This window comes from Lingula anatina, chromosome 1 (assembly GCF_051362555.1).
Source record: "Lingula anatina isolate TDL-2025a chromosome 1, LinAna3.0, whole genome shotgun sequence".
Lineage (NCBI taxonomy): Eukaryota > Metazoa > Brachiopoda > Lingulata > Lingulida > Lingulidae > Lingula > Lingula anatina.
In genome coordinates this window covers 29,354,763-29,375,748 of record NC_141767.1, presented here as the reverse complement: position 1 = coordinate 29,375,748, position 20,986 = coordinate 29,354,763, and the positions used below count along the sequence as shown (strand labels likewise).

The window sequence follows — 20,986 nt, the reverse complement described above, 5'->3', positions numbered from 1 at the left end:
TATATTCACAATATATGCAGCAGGCAAGAGGTCTCTAGCTTTTGCTGTTCCAGAAAAATAGTTTTTAGTTTCAGCATCTAATGGCTGCTTCTCCCATGAAAATGCACAGATTGACCCAAACTCAAGAAGGTGAATGGACACCATGAGTGTAACTTTGCACCATAATATAAAAGCAATAGTCAAGGTAGTTTTTGAAAAGCAGTACAAACAAATTATTTTTTGAAGAAAATTAAAACTTTAATTTATAAAATTGTGGCCCATTTGACCTTGAAATAAAGGTTAAAATTTAATACAAGGGCATATTTGAAATCTCCACATCCTGGTATGACTTTCATTCAGACCTCTATAGAAACTTCCCATAATTCCCCGGGTTTGGGAGATATTTCGCATTTAATTTTCAATAATTCTCACAAAGTTGCATTGCAAAGAGCGTCACACCAAGGCAAATGCTTCCACAGAATTCAAAATCTAGGTTGATCAAGTTGATATTGTATGCCTAATTCCAAAACATGGGGACACACGTACAGGCCCTTGTAGTCTATGAGAGTGGTTACGGTGATGTGGCAGTGTAGCCTGTCACCAGCAGGCTGGGACTAAAACCATGTGTACTGCCCGCGCTCACTCATACATACTTTGCAAGGATTCCCATCACCATAAACAAAGTAAGCCAAAGCAGTGGTAAAACGCCAGATAAAAATCAATCATGCAATTATTAATACAGGTAATTTCATACAGTATTACATTTTAAGTTCCATAGCTATAAAACGGTGGTATTTACTATAGCACATACATTTGTTATGCATTTTATTTTGGTTCAAAATGAAATAAAGTTGCTCACAAGTATAATGCAATAGTTCTAACCAATATTAACTAAACTTCCAAAGAAATTAAATGAGAAGCATGTTTGATTCCCAAGAGGATTGGTAGAATTTTTACATATATAGTAATAAAATTTACCCTAATGAAAATCAACAGGGTTCATCTTAGACCAGTATCAATCTACAGGTATTTTTGAAACCAAAATCTCTGACCTCAAACAAACTAAAACACAGACTAATGCTGTGCTTGTAAAATTTTAAAACTGAGGGGCTGTATGACTTCATGTTTAAATTTATAACCTTTGGTTCTTAATGTTTCTGCTATTCTTTAATTAATCAATTTTTCTACTTTCTTTTGGTGTTAACCGTTGTAAAATTACCAGCATTAGAAAGGCTATAAAGCTGCAAGAAGCTGATATTAAATTTGGTGCCACAACAGAGAATTCAGAAGAAAACCCAGCTAAAACAGGGGCTACTATCCTCCCAATGGACATTATACTCTGACCTATACCTAGTAAAGCAGCTGAGTCATGCTCATGTCCTTTCTCTATAATGAGGTTAGTTATAATGACACGACAGATAGATGTGCTAAGAGCCAAAGGAGTCCCTATAACTACCATCCAGAACACATTAGGCACAATAGCAGTCATTATTAATGATATAAACATCATTGCAGTTGCATGGTGTAACAGTTTTGTGTCATTGTTATACCATTTTACTATATGTCCCATCATAAACCCAGCACAGGCACTAGCTATTGCACTGTAGGATATCATGTACCCAATAGTGCTGGGAGAAGCATTGAATCTGGTTTTCAAAAAGAGGGTGTACTGATTCCTGTAAAGCAGAGCACCAATTCCCAAAATTAGCTTTATCAGAAAAATGTCACAAAGATTCCTCCAGTCAATGTTCTGAAATGACTTAAGGAACTGGGCAAGACTATGGGTCCAATTGTTTCTGACTTTCATTTCTTTGTTGTTTGCATTCAATGCTGCTGGTACTCTGTTCTTCTGTCTCATGGTTTCAGTTGTCAAATCTCCTGGTTTCACCTCAGGAACAAAATACCACATCATACCTATAATGAAGATAAAAAAAAACTTGTAGACAACAGCTTTAATAATTATGTGAAGTTTAAAAAAAGGAAAACATTTGACAGAGGTGATACCACCCTCTGGTACATGTACATGTACTGTATGTACCACCAGGTGGATTGTGCACATGAAAGTAATAATAATGCTTAAAGCAGACAAAAAGAGTAAATAAGAGAGTTTTTAATTTTGGAAAAAAGCTAAAGCAAATGTAACATTTAATGATAATTCCACAGAAGCAGTGAAGAACACATTTGTGAGCAATTTCAAATGCATCTAGGTTCCTCAACTTTAAGTTGAGAGACATTGCTGAAACAAGATTTTTAATAAAAATTATGCAACAAAACTGCCAAAATTAAAACCCAATATCAATGATAACTATCTTTTACATATGTCATCTGGAAGTATCAGGTAAAACATTGAAAAATGAGGACATTGCATGCTGCATAAAATGAAAAAAAAAATATTCAAAAATTTAATATTGTACTATATATGAATAAGTTCCAGACTGACTTTTACTTCAACACTTCATTCAGTAAAGTTGAGAATAATGATATACTCAATTTTATATTTAATTTAACTGTATTGAGAATGATTTAATGCTGAAAAAAAGAGAAATTTTGAACTTGCAAAAAAAAAAAAAAAAAAAAAAAAAAAAAAAAAAAAAAAAAAAATTAAAAAAATAATAATAATAAATAAATATATAAATACTTGTAGGCTGGGAGGAAAAAATTAATAACTTCAGCAAAAGAAGTCTGATAAAGCTGACATTTGAATTTGACCTGTAGCGCTATCAATCAGTGTGCCAGAATGGAGGATCATAAGTCCCATGGTTTTTTCATTAGCTGCATTAACAAAGACTACTCACATGCTATGCTGAAACCAGCCCCAAACTTCTACTAGAAATAATTTTTTGAAACAATATATACTGAAACATGTAAAATATTCCACTCTGGAACAAATCTTTAAGTCAAGTGGAATTTTTTAAGCCAAATTACTAATAATATGTTATTGCATGCTGATTGCTCAAAAATCCCCACATGTAAAATAAATGTTCACCACAATATTGATACATGAAAAATATACCAAAAAAGATAAACTTAATAATAAAATAAAATATTTTTTAGTTTCTATAGTATTGATTACGGGTTAAATTAAAAAAAAAAACACTGTATGCTCTGTAGGCTGTACTTCGACATGGACACTGACAATTTGGGACAAGTCATCCAAACTCAAAACAGCTTTATGGATCTTATACCCTGGTGATTATAGGGAAAATTGATGAAATTTTCAGAAGAATACTCTTAAACATCTTTTCTATATTCTGCTCAACACTAGGAGGAGACGTAATAATCTGCTAATCTGATTGCATTCAACGTGAGTCCCCATGAATTTGGATTGATCTAAATAGACCCAAAGTTTTCAATGGGAATGAGTTCTTTAATAAACATTTATTGGCCTGAATTAAATCTATAGAGTACTTATGGTAAATATGAATTTCATTTGTAAAAAGTAAAGTTTGTCTCAGTTTCTTGCAAGCTTGCCACATATGGATCTCTTTGAATTTTTTTTTTTTGCTTACTTAATGCAAAGTTTTATTCTCCTAAAGGCAAGCACTTTGAGTACTTACAGTGCATTCATTTGAACCCTCACTGATAGCACTGAAATATTTTCTCATGTAACTACCTGCATGTCTACCCTCACCTAAAAACTAACACAGAAGCAGATGAAATAATTGAGGTGTTGGATGTAATCACATAGCTGTGGCACCTGGAGAGAGTCAGAGTCTATGCTTGACTTAATCTCTACAGTTACTTATATAATACATTATGTAACTGAGCAGGGATACGCTCTTCTCAACACCTAAAATCGTCTTCAAAGAAAAACAAAGGTTATGTTTGGTGAGAAACTTGTCCTGCCTAATCCATCTCACATCTCACAAGGGTCTTTCCTCAATTTCGTACCAAGCTACAGAGTTCCCTTTTGGAGGTTACTGGTACATATATGCAGTCAATAGCAGCTTATTTATTGAAAAATACAAGTTGATGTTAATGCTGAATTTTTTTTAATAATGTAGGGATAGATTTGAAAACTACATCGAAGTAACCAACATAACATACACTTGACCTCAAAATACTGTTGGTAATTATTTGTTACCTGCATTCAAAATAAAGATTCCTCCAGTCACTGTTACTGCTAACTGAAACCCACCAGGAAGTTCTGCTATGTGACCTCCTACAGGGGGACCCAGAATAAAACCAAATGATGACACTGCATTAAATCTGCCAAATACTGCTGAGTGGTGATCTTTTGGTGTAATATCTGTTATGTAGGCTTTTGAAATATTCTGGCTGTGCTTGAAAATACCTGAAAGAGTGTCAAGAGATAGTTAAATGTATTAAAAGCAGAAATGGAAATACCAGTATACATCTTTTAAGATGTATATATTTTAAAAATATAAATTGACAAAATTAGCAAAATTAACAATTAGAGTTTAAAAATCTGTTTTATAATAATAATTTTCTTTATAAAGAAATATGCATATTCCAGAGTTGCCCCAATGGAGTCATCCATCAGAGTCTATCATAAGAGTATAACCTGTACTTTAATACCATTATGGCATGACCAAAAGATAATAATTGTAATAAAAAATATGCACCAGGTCACTAGTTACTCCTAATTACTGGTACACTGTCTATAGAGCATATCTAGACCACATGCAATTTGCTTTATATATGGATTCAAACATTCCTTGCACAAACCACATATTTGTGAGGTAATCATATTTGGGCAAAATGGCACTGATATGTAACAGTTACTGTTTCTCTTCCAGATAAGATCTTAGTTTGATTCATTCTGCCTCATTTAAAAGAGTCATCACTGTCAATGATGGCAAAACAACTGACAATTAAAGAGCAGTGTCATGTTGAATCTGTTCACAGGTTTCAAAATGCATCAAGTCTTGCTGGACGACGTTGACACATGGAAAAAAAAAGGCTTACAGACTAGTAAGATTTATGCTTGTTTAACTATTTGGCACAAGGAAAAGATCATTATCAATTATGAAGTAATTACAATCTGATCACATCCTGTTTCTTTATATTCAGAAGAGGATGTTTCGAAAAAATCAAAACTGAAAAAGAAATAAAATAGAATCATGAAGGTGCATTTATGTTACTTGGTATAAAATACAAATTGAAAAAAATTAACCACTGTGAAATTAACTTTATAGAAAAAAATTGAAAAAATGAAAAATATCCTGGAAGTTTGGTCCTTGAGAAATCTTTCAATAATAGGAAAGGTAACAGTGGTTAAAACTTTAATATTTCCTATCTTGGTGCATATACTAACTGCCCTGCCAAACCCCCCAGACCATATCTTTAAAACTATAGATACAATCATATTTAACTTAATCTGGAATGGGAAAAGAGACAAAACAAAACAAGCAACAATATTGTCTGATTACGAAAATGGAGGGCTTAAGGTACCACAAATAAAACTTTTTACTAAGGCTCTAAAACTTTCATGGCTAAAAAGACTTTTGGATGAAAAAAACGACAGTAAGTGGAAAATGCTTTTTCTCAGTGAACTGTCAGAAATCAAGGGTAATAAAATATGGACCTTGACAAAAGGGGGATTAAAAACACTACAAGCAACTAATAACCCCTTTTAGCAAAATTCTATTGATTCTTTGAGTGAAATTCAGGAAAACCCCAGTATAACCCCAGAAGAAACCCTATCGCAAACATTTGGAAAAACTCAAAAATTAAAATAAATGAAAAAATTATCTTCCATAAAAGATGGTGTAAAATGATATTTTCTACATTAATGATATTATAAATAATGTTGGAAATTTCCTTTCTCTAGAGGAACTCAATGAAAATTCAACCTAAACGCCAACTTTCTGGAATACTTGAGTATTCAAAAGAGCGTACCATCTGAATGGCATAAAACTATCTCTACTCATGGAAGAAAATTACGCATCGTATCCCATGAAATAATTGACTCTATTAAAAAAGTTACCAAACCATCCAGATATTTCTACAGAAAATTCCTCCAAGGCCGCACTATATCACCAAACAAAAGTATAGGCAAATGACACGAGAATATTAAAAAGTCCCTAAGTAATGACCTAATATTTAGATCCCCCCTTCCAAGAAACAGATGACATGAAACTGCAGAAGTTTCAATTTAGAATAAATCACAGAATATTCAGTACCAACATTTACCTTATGAACATTTTTAAAAAGAATCAGAACAGTGTGAATTTTAGAATGCTGCTAGGGAAACTATTCTTCATGTTTTCTGGGATTGCCCACATGTACAGAATGTTTGGACGTGTGTTATTTGTTCCGTAAAAGATAATTTAGGTGTGGTCATTGAGAGATCTCCAGAGATTTTTATACTTGGGCTTGTGCAAGCCTATGATATAAAAGGGTTTTATTTACTTATCTTAATAATTAAGAAATATGTTAGTATAATTATGTAAAATGAGAACAGAAATCCCAACATGGGAAGGAACTAGACAATATGTTAAATACTATCGAAATATTTGTTTATATTCATTATATATGTATACGACAAAAAACAACAACACGTTAAAAGAAAATGGGAAAATATTGATCGCATATTACAACTTAATTGACAAGCAACTAGCAAAGGACATACCTCTTAGTATTTCAATTGTAAGGTTAACAACATGAATTGTCTATCTCTATTTCTACCCTTTTATGCAATACTGTAACTGTACAACCTTTTTATACTGAGAGAATACAAGTATGTAAGTGTATGAGTGTGTGTGTTTGTGTGTGATTCATAAGCCACAAACTGTAAGATTGTATATTTATTTGCTACTGAATAAAAAAAAAAGTCATCCAGAAGAAAGCTAGCAGGTTAGGCTTAATATCTATAAATCACCCTAATCCATAGATGCATACATACAGCCAAATATAAAAACTGATTTGTATATTGCAAGTAGCTGCTCAAATGGTTACACGAGTCTTCCAATCAAGATTGTTATAGGCAAAGCAATGTATACATAACCATAGGCAACTCAAAGCTTTACACCTATTTTGAGGTGAGATAGCAATTGGTATGGGGCATGGCTTCATCCCTGAACATGATTTTATCATGAAAATTGGCAGAGTTGACCAGGATTGTATAGGCTACAATCTCATGTCGTCATTTTGGTTAAAATGTTTTATGTTATGTTATGAGCCCCTCATTACAGATATTCATTCAACAAAGGCATTATTTTGCTTTATCACCAATAAAATCTAAAAATAAGACTTTTAAGAAAAATCGCTGGCAGGATTTTGGAATACTAAATGGTGTCATTAAATCAGCGTTGAAACAGAGATCATAGGTGCTCCGGTAAAAGAGAAATTTTTCAGTTTTTACCCCAAAATCGCAATTATGTCATCACCCGTGAGATAACATATGTGTAAATGTTAATTTAGTCATTGAACACTGAAAATTTATTTATTACCCAAAAGAATGTATGTAAGGCAGTAAATAAGGAGTTTTTGGCAAAAGGTAACAATATCTTTAACACTTTAACTAAATCTGAGGAAACCCCATTTATAACAAAAATATGCAAAATAACTTCATAAAAAATAAACTTATCAAGATAATTTTCAAATTTGATCTATTTATCAGGCCTTTGAATCAGTCCTGCAAGTTTCTCTTTCATTCCATTTCTCAATCTACCTCTCCAGATTCCAATAAACTTGTTATATATTTGAAGGCTTTTGTCTTACCAGTCACAAAAAGGTTCTATACCAAATGGAAAGGGTCATCTATAAAACCCCTTCCTCTGAGAGGTAAGCTTTGATAATTGTGCCCTTTGGGCTGCACTAACATGGGATCACAACATTGGCAAACCTGCTTCAATTAAACAAATCAGGTGAAGATAAGTGCTCCATACACCCAGTAAAGTTTTGACAGTCATCATATACATAGCCTCTACATTGCTTACTGTAAGCAATTGCCTAGCCAAGACACGCAGCTGTATAAGATCACCAGTAAAAATGCCACTTCAAACACTTTTCTTTTGACCCAACAAAGGAAATCTACATTTCTGTACATGTTCATGAATGCAACAAATTTCCACACATAGCATCTCTTTTGTCTATACTTGTTATCTAACACATGGCCATCTTGTGTGAATGTAGCTCCAAGATAGGATTTATAATTCTTAACCTCAATATCACCAATCCTTATAGGGGCTTTATCACCAATCTCTTAATTAATGACCATAAATTCAGTTTCAAATTGATCCCAACCCCCAAATTTTTACAATAAATTGACAATGATACCATTTTCTAATTGCTTCCTCTCTACTCATTGCAAGGAGGATCGTATCATCCATTAACAGTAATGAGTGGAGATTCTGTATAAATCCATCTGGTTTACATCTAATTAACTGGTTAACATACAAACAAAACATTAAAAAATCTTTCTCCTTTTTACTATTGTTGAACCTGGAACTGATTCATTATGTTAAACTTTTACCTGATGGAATTCTTGCCAGAAACATTATCACCAGTGAGTAAGAAAACCCTAATAACAAGTAGCCAAAAGCTGAGAGAATGAGGCACAGAATCAGTGCATGTCTGTGACCTGAAACATCACTCCACTTGCCCTGGAAAGGAGAAATAAAGGACACAGTGAGAAAAGGGGAATGCAGGTTCAATTTATCAATCTGCCAAGGCCAAATTGATATTTCAATCCTGCCTAAGGCAATTTAAAACCTGAATTGACTTAAATTTTGCCTAGACCTATTTAAAATCTATTCGCATTTCAATCTGATCTGCGACATATCATGTTCTTTGAGACAATACAGCTCTTCTAGAGCATTGAAATTGATGTCCATATTGTAAGGAATGCTAGATGATGATGCATGTTAATTTTACATTTAGATAATTGCAAAATAATGGCATAACACAGTGGTGCTCTGCTGCACTACATGTAATAGTACAGACTAGGGTGGTAAGCTCTGCCACTGAGCACATTTGAAGAAATAAAGCACAGAGTTTACTGCCACATGGTTGTAAACAGAAGTCATATAGAAAGTATACATTTTGAATCATCCAGTTACATTATACTGAGATAATGAGAAAATTTTCTGACTAAGGCAAACTTATCATTGTGTGGAAGACATTGAATACTTACAACAATGGGACCAGCAACAAACTGCAGAGTGCCATATAAGGAACCTTCAAAATAATGTTTCAAAAATACATAATAAAAATATACTTTGAACACAGCTGTCAGTTTGTAATCAAGTACAATGAAGACAATATTACTCATGCATTATTCTTTAAAGGGCCACTCCACAAATGAGTTTTTGTTAGGTAAAGAGCAATTTTCTCCAACACAATTTAATCTAATGTAAATCGAATTTTTGCTTGACCCATCCCAGCACTTGGATTTGATGTTTTATTTCATTTTTACTCAATAAGCACTTTAGTTTGAAATAAATGGCTAGTCAAATAGAACTGCTGTTAGGCGCATTGCCTCATTTTTTCACAAGAAAATGGCAGGCAGTTTTGTAGCATGGCTCTGTGCTGTGTACAATACAGACATTGCAGGCTGAAAATGGTTACAGAAGAAGATAATAATGACACAAGGTAGGCTTGAGATAAACTTTTATTTAAAGGATTTTGTCTTTAGAGTTTGAATTGGGAAATAAAAAGCTTGACAGTGGAGGATTTTCAAATGCTAGGAGAGAATCTCTAAAAGTTCATTTTGGCAGGAAAATCTGGCAGAGTGGCCCTTCAACATCTTAAGTTCAATAAGTGCAAATTATGATAATACTGTAGCTTGTGTGCCATGGGTGTCACGTTGTTAAGTATTATTAGAATGTCAAACAGCAGTTAACTTACCCAACATCCCTATAACAGTGGAAGAGGCCCCCAGGTCCATTGCATAGCTGGAGAGTAACGGCAGGAAAAGGCTCACACCAAACAAGTCCTACATTAGATGAAACAAATAACAATTACCATTTATAAAAACTAACACACATACACACACATTTATCACAAGACATATTGTGATTCATTGGCAATAGCTGATTGTCCTAAAACAGTTGCTGTTTAATCAACTTGGATTTCTCAGCTAGTAAAAAATAAAATGGATGATGAATTTCAAATGCCAGCTTTGAAATGAAAGGAATTTGTGCAGTTTTTTTCTTTTTTTTTTTTAATAAAAAAAAAACAAGGTCTGTTATTCATAATTTGAGTGATAAGAAAACCTGGAACAAACTTAATTCAGTGCAAGCCCACTATTATCTATAAGATGAGACCAGACTGAAAATCAAAACAGACAAAATTTTCAAAAACAAAGAAAAAATAAATAAGACTTTTAAAAAAAAATTGAAAAAGCATTGGCAGCCATAGTTACCCCTCCCTCAAAAACAAACAAGCAAACAGACAGACAGACAACAGGCATGCAGATAGCGGACAGACAGACAGCAGGCATGCAGACAGTGGGCAGACAGACAACAGACAAACAAACAAACAGACAGACAAACAGATAAACAAACATACAAACATACAGACAGACAAACAAACAAACAGACAGACAAAAACAAACAAACAAAACAATCCACACGTCAATCCACACGCCGATAGTAAACCTGGCGTCCATATTATACTACTCAGATAGCTTTATTCATTACATAGGTTGTAGAGAAATGCTACAAAAGAAAGTAATGAAGAGTTCAAATATATTTTGTCTGGAGAGTCTATTATCTGAGCACAATAACAATGTTTAAAACATAAAATGACACATAAATGGCCTTAATCAACATCGCAAAATATAATCGCTTTCACTGTCACCTGTCTAACCCTGGTAGTCAGCCATTTTGACACTGTTTGAAATAATGCGGGTTCTCGAGTCAGATCCAAGATGTAAAAAACAGAAAACGAGCAGTGGAGAACATGGACGTAAAGATCGAGGAAGAGGAAAATGTGTTATGAACTTTTGCAGGTCACAAGCGAGTTATATTCACTACAAGTACAATGTAGTTTACAGATAGGGAAGGTGGTGGAGAAATCAAAATGTCTGACAGCGGAAGTCAAGTAGCTTAAATAATCAGAAAACATTTCCAAATGTAACGTGCTTACAGTCCCCGAACCACTCACAATGAGTTCTGTTTGCAAGACACTGTAAATATAATGAAATTCTGTGGCTCACAGTTTACACTAACAGAAGAAGTCAAATCATCTGAAGCCCATCATAAAATGCACAAATCTTTATCGGGGATAAAATTGCAACATTTTGAATGTAGTAGTAGTGATATAATGCAGGGGAGTGCACTTTGCCCTTCAATGTGGTCATCTACCAGTACTTACCTCACATCAGATCCTCATGAGATACATTGTAACTCGCATACTACATGTAGTAGGGGTATTTTTTTGTACAACATGTACAACAATTTTTTTGTACAACATGGATCTAACGTATAAATTTAAGAATATTTTAGTGAATTTTATTATGAAGATTTGAATTACTTAGCCTTTCAGAGGAGGAATTGGGCAATACTCCCCTTCGAGCAAGAGTGGAGAGATCAGGTATGTTAAATATTTTAATCAGAGCCACAGGTTGATTTTTCATCTGTTATCTGACATGATGTGTGATTATGTAATTTCATCTTTTGCCCTTAATGATTTAATCCACCTATAGTTGTTTCTCTTAGAATTACCATTTTTAGTACAATTATATTTATGTATATTGCAACTTTTGGTTGCAAATAAATTAAATAATTATAATTATAATTAATAATATAAGCTGTAGTATCAATACTGTTTTTATTTTTAGTAATAACTGGATAGAGATTGTGAATAAAATATAGTAACAAAAACATCCAAACATCTTTTCCTTGTTTAAGCAAAATGGATGTATACACGCAGACCCATATCATGAACACTGTAGATCAAGAAATTACCCCCTTTAATGACCCATTAGAGCTAGTAACAACAGTTTCCATACAAAAGGGCATGGCATGAAAAGGGCCTAACCTGACAAATATAAACAATGTTTCATAAGTAAAATATACATAATATTATTCAAAGACATGCAAGGAACAAAAGGGTATAAATATTTCTTTAAAAAAGTATGACTCACTAACATAAAATTTAAATTGTCATGGCTGAGTGGGCAGCTGAATACAGGCACAAGTGTTAACTAAAACCATTCTAGTAGGTCTAACAAAACATGACATACAATCATTTTATTTACTGAGTACAGAATATTATGCTGTAACAAACTTAGAAGTTAAACTAGCTGTAAAATTGGGAAATTGGTAACATAATTCTGCAACTGGTGAACTGGTGATCTTACATAATCTGAAAACACACTGGTTTGAAGTCGAGTTGAAGTCACAATATGCCACCAATACTTTTCCATACATAAAATGCAGTTTAAGATTTAAAAAGTAATAATGGACCAAAAACTGTTTCTTCATAAAACTTAGGCCCCATTCACATCGAGTTGAGCCATGGCTACAAAGCCATGACCTAAATATGGCAGACGTACATGAAAGGAAAACTGCCTAATCTTTTAATAGTCTCTCCGCCTCTCACAAGCCTCCCCATGCGTCGTCCCTGCAGGTGTACAGTCATTTAATCTCGGCTCCATTGGGACGACACATCCCAATCTGTACGTCCGCCATAATTAGGTTGTGGCTTTGTAGAACCACGGCTCAACTTGATGTGAATGCGGCCTAATAGGGAGGGAAGACCACCCTGACTTTCAATTTAAAAAATGGTCCATTACTTACTTTTTAAATCTTGAGTATTGAATAGCTCTGCAGTTGATGGTGGAGCAAAGTCGAATCTGCTGTAGATCATCTTGACTCAACTTCCACTTTATGGACCTGTGGGATACACCATACAAGCCAGTACCAGATGGCCTTAAATAAACAGTATCTGCTTTGTCACAGTGGCAAGGTGGGAGAAGTTTACTGAACAGATCCCGCAAGAAACACTCAAAAGTCAGGAAGGCCTTTACTTGTCCAATTCGTCCCCACTTTTGGTGGAGGGCCATGGAGTTCCTCTTTTATAAATACTCTTCTTCAGGATACCACACTGGGAGTAGTTCATGATCTTTAGGTCTAAAATTGCAAATAAAAATTTACATTATTGTTGCCAATATGGAGAAGTAATTGATAAAACAGAAACCATACATCTACAATGCCTAATATGAGATGAGTGATTATCCACTTATTAAAATTCTGCTCACTCTAAAGATATGTTTGGGTCCCATGTTGGATCATCAGGATCCCTTTCTTTTTTCTTCAGCATCTTCCTCCTCTCCCATCTGCACTTCTTCCAGTTCAGGCATCCTGTAGGGAAAAGTTACATTGACATTATAACCAAATAACAGTTACTAAATTATTACTCTGAATTATTTAATGCATTTTTCTGATATGATGAATCATTTCTTTATTAGAGATGTATCCAAGACATACCAATGTTCCCTTTGTAATTTCATTTTTTTTTTATTTTTGAAATATGTAAAAGCAAACTTGTCTTCAGAATATGAAATCAAAATGATAACCTTTTAATCAGCTTACTCACTGATGTAGTCAATTATAGTTAATATTTCATTTAAAATTGAGTCAAACCTAGATAACATTGCAGCTTCTGTAGATTCCTTTTAGGATTAAGATGCCTAAAGAAATGGTTCCTTGGTCAATGCATCTTAAATATTCTTACAAAAATTTCTTACAGGAATTCCTTTAATAGGAAACTCTTAGGCCCGTATTCCAAGATGTTCCTTAAAATATAGTCCTAAGGTCAACTTTTATAAAGGCTTCCTTTGATGAGGTGTTCCTTGGAAAAGGAAGGCCTAACGAAATGGTATTCGAAGACCTCACCTTAGCCTCTCCTTTGATAAGGAATTACTTTGACAAAAGTCAGCCTTAAGGTAAGGGACACTGACATAAAGGAGCTCCTCATTGGTTAGAGTAGGCCTTTGTGACACCCTCCTCGTTAAAAATGCCTCAGTAATGTTGTATAATTGGGGTCTACTGATCAACTTCAGTCATGCAACAGTGCATATGGACATCATCACTGCATGTGGATGTTTTGATCTAAGCCAAATTTAGTGAATAAAGCAAGTATGCCAAGAAGAGAAAAGAATGGTTTGGAGGATGAGAAAACCAAAGTCGTAGATCCTTTTCTGATATCGAAAAGCAGCTACTGATGCAACTAGTCAACAGAGAAAAGCCTATCTTCGATCAAATGTATTACTTCTGCCAAGGAGGTTGTTTTTACCCCTGTTTGTTTGTCTGTCTGTCTTTTTGTTACCTCCACCAAGGAGGTTATGTTTTCATCCCTGTTTGTTTGTCTGTCTGTCTGTCTGTCTGTCTGTTTGTTTGTCATCAACATAACTCAAACAGTTACCGGCTGATTTTGATGAAATTTTCAGGGTAGGTCAGAAATGGTTTATATTAGAAGTGATTAGTTTTTGGTGGTGATCAAGATCAATATTCAATCAATTATCATTAATCAAAAATAACTCAAAAAGTTATGGATCGCTTTTTATGAAATTTACAGGGTAGGTCAGAAATGGGTTAACTTAGAAGTGGTTAGTTTTTAGTGGTGATCAAGATCAATAATCAATCAATTATCAAAAATAAAAAAAAAACAAATCATTATAGAATGAAAATTGGGTGGAGACTGTGCTGCCTTGGCGGAGGTCTCCGCTCACAGAGTGCTTTTCTAGTTGAATTTAATGATTTTGAATTTAGGTAGGCATGTTGGTTTATATAGTCCTCCATGGAGCTGATTTTCACAAGAGAACTGTACACGATGGCTGCTTAAGGAAGACTAAAAGTTACTCCAGACCAACCTTACATTTTAAGGACTCCTCAGCCAAAAATAAAGGAAATCTTTAAGCAAAGACAGATTCTAGAAATGACCGATTCCTTTGCTAAGGATGATTGTTAAGTGACTCCTTTCAAGTGAGATAAAGAAAAGTCTTGCAATACAAATTTCGTATAAGGTCGACTTTAAGTCTCCCTTAACGCTAAAGGGAGATTCTGGAATACGGGCCTTGGACTATAAGATCCTATAGGATCCAAATTTCCCTACTAGTAAGTATTTCCTAAAGGTTCCTATAGAATTTCCTATAAGACTGCTTTCCCATAGATTTTAGATGGATCTATCCCCCTGATAAGTCTCACTAGATTGGTGTCAGCTTAACAGGCTTAAATGTCTGCTCCCCCTACTTAAAGCTGTAAGGGGGTAATTTACTATAGTGTGCGCCCACCTGACAGCAATTTAGCGTGAACTCCAGGGGGGTTAGGTCGATCCACTTTTCAGAAAAAGACCTCCCCCCTTTGAAATTGCTGGCTATGGGCCTGATTTTGTTAAAGTATCCAAAAGCATCAATCTTGGGAATCTGTAGAATTTCCTATAGGTTCTTAGACTGCATTCCCAGAGATTTAGAATGGAGCAGTATGCATTTCGAAGTATCAGACACGACACCGCTCTTGCCTAGTATGCGATGTGATAGTGATGATTCTCAGTGGGGTTAGAAAGTAGTGCATCTAATCTCAAAATTTGTTCCGGGGTATGATACTGTGAAATGCCTACTGATGCACACCTTGAAAACGAGTAGTGTGGTCCAATCTACCGGTGAATTTGGGATCATTAGGTGCAGAGTCTAGTAGTTGGGTAGGCCTGTCTTATCTAAAATAATACTGTAAACAGTACTTACAAATCCAGTGAATACTTCACGAGCCGGTGATCATTCATATCCTCTACATCCTCGTTGATGTTTATATTCTTTGCTTGTTGTATTGCTTTTCACATTTTGTTTTTTGTTGTTGATTTTTGTAAAGGGTGTTATCTTTTCCTGTGTGTTATATTTCTTTACTTCTTCGAAGAACCATCTTGAGCCTCTTCTGTCATTTTGCCTTTTCCTGGTAGTGTGAACTAGTTTTAACTAGGTCACAGCACGAGTCTTGCGATATCCAGAAGTCTAGAGTTTAAGCATGAAAATGACCTCTTGAAAACCACTGCATAAGCCAAAGTTTTGATAAATTGCTTTTTCCAAAAATGCTACAGGGTTATGGCGAGTGCTAGAAATGGTTGGTTAAACGTGGGAAAGTGCCGTTTACCCTGGGATAATTCGTTAAACATGAATTTTGGTGCCAAAACTAGTATAATGTTTTAAGTGTCTGTAACTTGGATTTCAATCTTGCCAAGGCAGATTCCAAATATGTCTGCATTTCAATTGGGTTGTGACGTGTGTGTGTGTGTTTGTGTGTGTTTGTGTGTGTGTGTGTGGTTATTTATACTTACTAATTTTAAAATCTTACCATGAATACCTGTATTTGGGAATTAGTGACAATGTTTAATGCATTCAAAATTAAAACCAAAGCGAGAGAGTAACTATGCAAGGCAGTAACAATGTGGGATTGCACTAATGTGGGATTGCAGTAATATGATCATAATTTTGCTACTATACTGGTATAGTAGGGGGAATATAACGATGTAAGAAAATAAAGGTGCAGCGTAAAATTTTAGCTCAGTTATATCGACCTTCCATACCAGCTAGGTATAGTACATAATCGTATACAGAAGCAAACTGTCGAGACTATCAATATCCACATCCTCCATCAAAAAACCTTGTAGTATATCATTCGCAATTAAAAATTCCACGTAAAGCTGACACGAACCACAGAATTGTGTTTTGCGCGTTATAAAAAGTTAGCATTACCGAAGTATAAAGTTTCCTTACAACTCGATTGTGTTCAAACTACGCGGCAGAAGTACGTACGTGCTACCTCTTCCGCAAGACATTTTAAATGGTGTCACATACAGCCACTAGAGTGTTTAACACAGGGTTTTATGAGGCCTTACCTGTGTACCACGTCAGGATGAAGTGTGACATGGTGGGGGGGATGCGGGGACGTTAAGAGAACATCATGAGATAATGATCCCCGACCCCATAGAATTTCGAAGCATTGCATGTTATGATGTATCAGTTATTGGTGTTGTCAGTTTTCAGTTGGCCCTGACAGCACAGTGACAATTCTCTTACAATATGGGAATCAGCTCTGTATGAAATGATTTATACTTACTAGGAAACCGGATAAATATATTACATTAAGCACCATGCCATTTGCCTCCGCCATGTTTGTTGACAGAAATGCGTTAATTGTGACAGCACACTATCATCCCAACAAGCGGTCACATCTAGCACATCACGAATATAGATTAACATAACTAGGCCACCAAGCATAGGCTCACTTAATCCACTGTACGGGGAGTCAAGCTGAATGGGTTTTTTTTAAAAATCATTTTATTAAAAGTAGATAGAGGAAGAATTGTTTATACAAGTGGAACTTTACTTACATCAGTCAAGCAACTTCAATCACTGAAAAGAATAATTACTAGATTTATCTGTTCTGCCAAATAAATAAATAAAATAGACGGGCTAAATTTTAAACTTTTGTTACTTTCGCTTGCAGCACTATCACTCATTCTCCCATCAGTCTAGTTGTTAATTTTAAAAATATAATGCAATAAATAGCTTGCAGCTACTTTCTTGGTGTCACCAGCATTGAAGTTGAGAGCGAATTTATCATTAAATTAAACATGCATCTTGTAGTATAATTTTTAAATATTACAAAGGTGTAAATATTATCTAAAAGCTTTCTTATTCTAAAAACTCTATATTCTATATTCTTCAAATATATATATAACTTCAAGTAAAATAATTGGATCAGGCTTGTTTTTGAACTTTACGTGTATTTTGGTGCTTATTGCGTTATCTGCATTGCACATATGCTGAAAAGTGAAAAAAGAGCATAACTTTTGGAAAGCTGGTATTTTAATCCTTCCTGTATTTTATGAATTTTCATAATTTCCAGAATTTTGAAGGCAAAAGGTAGAAAGGTTTTTCGTTTATTGTGTTTTCTCTTAAAGTGCTTGGTGACGGTGGATGCAAGTGACGGCTACGTGTATAGACACATCTGTGTCTGTTCATAAAAATGTTTTCCACTTAAAGTGTTATATCTGAAAGTGTATGATGCCGACAGATGCAGGTGATGGGTACGAATATGTGCAGACCTGATGTGCCTATAAATAAAATTCAATGAAATTATTACTTCGAGAAAAAGAAACTGGACTGGGTCTCAAACTCACCTTATCCACTATTGTAAGTTTGAGCATAATAAATAACTCTGCTTTCCTTCAAACTGCTTGGCAGTACACCAAAAAAAAACAAGGCAGCAAAGCTGTCAAATGTACAGACAAAAAGCAGGAAATAACAAAATAGGCTACTGTCAATTCTGATGCAAAATTATGCTCAACAGGTAATACCCATGTAAGTAAAATGTGTAACAAACATAAGACTTCAGGCCCATGGGAGTTCAAGTTCACCCTTTGAAAATGTAAAACTTCCAGAAAAAGAAGTCAATTAGACTGCTTTTCCAACTCAGGCTGCATTTTAGTCCTGTATTTCTTTTTTGAAAGTTTGGCAATCATAAGTAACATGGTTTTCCCATAATGGTCATCATGGCAGCAGCACCCAAAATTGTGTTTTCTTCTATTCTGATGTAATATTACATAATGGTTACCAGCATAATGACAATCAATTTTTAATAATAAAATATACGTATCATGGATTTTCAGAAAATGTGACAAGCATTGGTCTTCAAGCCTGTGGAACTTCAAAGTCACACCTTGAAAATGCCAATATGTGAAAAATTAAAATTTCACAAAAAAACTGTTTAACTGGCAGATTGCATTGCCTACTGAAGCTATATTTTAGTCCCATGTTTCTTTCCTGTAAGTTTGAGAACAGTAAGTGACATGGTTTTTCTTAAATGGTCATCATGGGAGCAGTGCCCAAAATAGTTTTTTTTTTCAAATTTTGATGCAATATTACATAATGTTTAACAGCATAATGACCATCAACTTTAATAATAAAATATTAGTATTATGGATATTCAGAAAATGTGACTAGCAAAGGTCTTCAGGCTCATGGAACTTCAAAGTCACAACTTGAAAATGCCAAAATGTAAACAAGACAGCACAGTTCTGAAATATTTTTTTTTTCCATTTTTAACAATTTTTAACATAAAACAAAATTAACAGTTTACTGCCATTTTTATATGATCAACTAAGAAAATTGATGAGATGGGAAAAATATCAATAGAGCAGTGTTAAATGTCCAATTTCTTCCATTCTGAGATTCTGAACATAGTGAATGATTGAATCTGACAAACTGCAATGATATGAGTTTATTTCCATTTTTGAAACTTTATTACACAATACACGATAACAAGTTTACCATCATTTTTACATAATCAACTAACAATGTTGTAAAATTGCAGGAAATGCCAAACAAAAACTTTTACGTATCTTATTAGTTTAATAATGAGACTGTTTACATGCCTAAGAATTAAATCTGAGGAAATGTGAAAAAACTGCATTTCTTTAAAATAATGGCCCGATTATGCTGATTTTTGAACTCAACCTGCGTCTTAGCAGGAATGACCACTCCTGTCAGTTTAATGACAATTGGCCTATCTGTTTTTCTTATATTGTGTTTACAGTGTTGCATATATGCTGAAAAGTGAAAAAAAAAAGCATAACTACTAAAATAGTGGCCCGATCATGCCGATTTTCGAACTTGACCTGCGTTATAGTAAGATCGATTACGCCTGTGAGTTTCATGACAAAAAGCTTATCGGTTTTCCTTGAAATGTGTTTACAGTGTTGCATATATGCTGAAAAGTGAAAAAACAGCATAACTTCTACATTAATGGCCCGATCATGCTGATTTTTCGAACTTGACCTGTGTTTTATGAATATTCATCAGCTCTGTAAATATACAGCCAAAAAGTAAAACTGCCTTCCACTTATCGTGTTAACAATGAAAGTGCATGGCGCGGGCGACAGCGACAGTGACGGCAACGACGGCGACGACAGACGCAGGTGATGGCAATATGTACAGACACATCTGTACATATTAACTGTACTGTTTGAGAACAGTAAGTGACATGGTTTTTCTTAAATGGTCATCATGGGAGCAGTGCCCAAAATAGGTTTTTTTCAAATTTTGATGCAATATTACATAATGTTTAACAGCATAATGATCATCAATTTTTAATAATAAAATATTAGTATCATGGACAAATAGTAAACGTGACTAACAAAGGTTTTTAGGCCCATGGAACTTCAAAGTCACGCCTTAAAATTGCCAAAATGTAAACAAGACTGCACTGTTCTGAAATGGGTTTATTTCCATTTTTAACACTTTTTTAACATAAAACAAAATTAATAGGTTACTGCCATTTTTATAAGATCAACTAAGAAAATTGATGAGATGTGAAAAATATCAATAGAACAGTGTTAAATGTCCAATTTCTTCCATTCTGAGATTCTGAACATAGTGAATGATTGAATCTGACAAACTGCAATGATATGAGTTTATTTCCATTTTTGACACTTTATTACACAATACACGATAACAAGTTTACCATCATTTTTACAAAATCAACTAACAATGTTGTAAAGATGCAGGAAATGTCAAACAAACACTTTTACGTATCTTATTACTTAAATAATAAGGCTATTAACATGCCTAAGAATTAAATCTGAGGAAATCTGAGGAAATGTGAAAAAACAGCATAACTTCTAAAATAATGCCCCAGTTATGCTGATTTTCGAACTCAACCTGCGTTTTAGTAAGACTGACCATTCCTGTGAGTTTAATGACAATTGGGCTTTCTGTTTTTCTTATATTGTGTTTACAGTGTTGTATATATGCTGAACAATGAAAAAACCGCATAACTACTAAAATAATGGCCCGATCATGCTGATTTTCGAACTTGACCTGCGTTTTATGAATATTCATCAGCTCTGTAAATATAAAGCCAAAAAGTAAAACTGCCTTCCACTTATCGTGTTTACAAGGAAAGTGCACGGCGACGGCATCGCCATCGGCGACGACAGACGCAGGTGATGGCAATATGTACAGACACATCTGTGTCTGTACATAAAAAAGGATTTTTTTTTCAATTTTGATGCAATACTACATAATGCTTATGCTATG

At 34.3% G+C, this 20,986-nt stretch overlaps 1 protein-coding gene across 3 annotated transcripts; it reads right to left on the bottom strand.

Moving 5' to 3' along the window:
* Window positions 1-212: 212 nt before the first annotated feature.
* Window positions 213-17,151, bottom strand: LOC106167321 (solute carrier family 67 member A2-like). 3 transcript variants are annotated; one of them, XM_087000484.1, is made up of 7 exons: window positions 17,004-17,043; window positions 13,151-13,253; window positions 9,793-9,880; window positions 9,080-9,123; window positions 8,420-8,549; window positions 4,064-4,273; window positions 213-1,893 (listed from the first exon to the last, which is right to left on the bottom strand). In XM_087000484.1, the coding sequence occupies exons 2-7, from the start codon at window positions 13,172-13,174 to the stop codon at window positions 1,151-1,153; spliced, it is 1,239 nt and encodes a 412-aa protein (XP_086856610.1). In that variant the 5' UTR covers window positions 13,175-13,253; window positions 17,004-17,043; the 3' UTR covers window positions 213-1,150. The 3 variants fall into 3 exon arrangements, with proteins under 3 accessions (XP_086856610.1, XP_086856609.1, XP_086856611.1); XM_087000483.1 differs by lacking the exon at window positions 13,151-13,253 and having other exon boundaries at window positions 17,004-17,151; XM_087000485.1 differs by lacking the exons at window positions 8,420-8,549; window positions 9,080-9,123; window positions 13,151-13,253 and having other exon boundaries at window positions 17,004-17,151.
* Between the last annotated feature and the right edge of the window lie 3,835 nt (window positions 17,152-20,986).

Coding starts and splice junctions, on each gene's coding strand:
- LOC106167321 (XM_087000483.1), bottom strand. CDS start 17,057: ATGGCGGAGGCAAATGGCATGGTGCTTAATGTAATATATTTATCCGGT. Junction 8,550..9,079: donor TTGTTGCTGGTCCCATTGTT/GTAAGTATTCAA, acceptor TCTCCTTTCCAG/GGCAAGTGGAGTGATGTTTC. Junction 4,274..8,419: donor TCTGGCAAGAATTCCATCAG/GTAAAAGTTTAA, acceptor ACACTCTTTCAG/GTATTTTCAAGCACAGCCAG.